The sequence below is a fragment of the Daktulosphaira vitifoliae genome, unplaced genomic scaffold (assembly GCF_025091365.1).
Source record: "Daktulosphaira vitifoliae isolate Bord-2020 unplaced genomic scaffold, ASM2509136v1 Scaffold_2548, whole genome shotgun sequence".
NCBI classification, from domain to species: Eukaryota; Metazoa; Arthropoda; class Insecta; order Hemiptera; family Phylloxeridae; genus Daktulosphaira; species Daktulosphaira vitifoliae.
The window spans coordinates 1-1,323 of NW_026102108.1; the positions used below are offsets into that span (position 1 = coordinate 1).

Here is a 1,323-nt window from a genome sequence, read left to right on the forward strand (position 1 = left end):
GTAGTTACACTCTCGCCTTTGATAATTTTACAATCTTTTATTAGATTAATCGTTCTTGTGATCTATTACTCCAACTCTTATAAAATTTATAATGTTCTCCCCGTTTCTAAAATAAGTATTAACTATAGCAAGGTCATATATTACAGCTAAATCCAAGATTATATCTCCAGTCGTCCTCCCCACTAAAACCATACCCTCCATTTATTCTTTCATATCCTCAATGTTACATCGTCAATATATAATTAAGAAACAAAAAAAAATTAATCAGTAGACGACACTGTTGGGAGGGACCTCTCAAGTTATTCTAAGTCAATAATTCATTGTAAAACTAAAAAAAAAAAAATTATTTATTACCTGACCATCACTTGAACCAGAGTAAAATTCTGTCCCTGTTTTTGAATGTATCCAATAAATACCTGTCACCTGATCACGATGACTATTCTTTAAATTGCTCATGGCAATACAGTCTGATCCTTTGCGAGTATCCCAACAAGCAACTTGTCCACTAATTAGACCTCCAGCAAGGTTATTTTTATCACGACTGTTAAATTCAAGTTTAACAATTGGAAACTGTGATGTGACAATAAAGCTTGGCATAGTTGAATCTTCTACAATTAATTCAAATAAAATGTTTTCTTACAGTAGAAATAATAACGATATTATTTACCAAGATCAAATATGTATGAATTTGGACTATTTGATGAACCTCTAGTTTCAAATTCTACGTTAGCGTAGCTTACAGCTATCTTAGATGCTTCATCAGGAGACCAAGACAGATGTTGGACAGGCCTTGTGAGGTTACTTGGATCAGACATAACGGCTATACTTCGATAAGAGGGACTCACTGTTTGAACATCTTGGCAAATCGGATCGACAAAGTAGGGCTCGTATATATCAATTGAATTATTTTGATTAATGAAATGTTCAGTGAGCTAATTAAATTTCAAAAATTTAATAAACATAAATGTTATTGAATAAACGTTAATCTTAAACTTGAATCAATTAAATTCAGTGTTGGGAAAATTCCTTTTTAAACGGAACTCGTTCATTTTCTAAAATAGGAACTGATTCCAGATCTTTATTCCTTTTTCTAAAAATAAACTCATTATCTTTTTCACTCTTTATTGTTAAACAAATATTTAAAAACCTGCTATTATAATTATAATAATAAGGCATATATTAATCATCTTATGCATAGGCGTAATTTCGAACAAAATGTTAGGGGAATCTAACTTAATATCTACCCTCCTTTAATTTTTTTCATAAAATTATCATTTTCAAAATGTCTGCAGATATCCCAGAAAGGAATTTAAAAAATATATA

General features: G+C 30.2%; 1 protein-coding gene across 1 annotated transcript; it reads right to left on the reverse strand.

The window, feature by feature from the left end:
• Positions 1-107: 107 nt before the first annotated feature.
• LOC126909954 (dynein intermediate chain 3, ciliary-like) lies at positions 108-1,283 on the reverse strand. The gene is made up of 2 exons (XM_050692359.1): positions 668-1,283; positions 108-608 (listed from the first exon to the last, which is right to left on the reverse strand). Exons 1-2 carry the CDS (start codon positions 813-815, stop codon positions 310-312), a joined length of 447 nt encoding a protein of 148 aa, XP_050548316.1. The 5' UTR covers positions 816-1,283; the 3' UTR covers positions 108-309.
• Between the last annotated feature and the right edge of the window lie 40 nt (positions 1,284-1,323).

Coding starts and splice junctions, on each gene's coding strand:
- LOC126909954 (XM_050692359.1), bottom strand. CDS start 815: ATGTCTGATCCAAGTAACCTCACAAGGCCTGTCCAACATCTGTCTTGG. Junction 609..667: donor TTCATACATATTTGATCTTG/GTAAATAATATC, acceptor AATTAATTGTAG/AAGATTCAACTATGCCAAGC.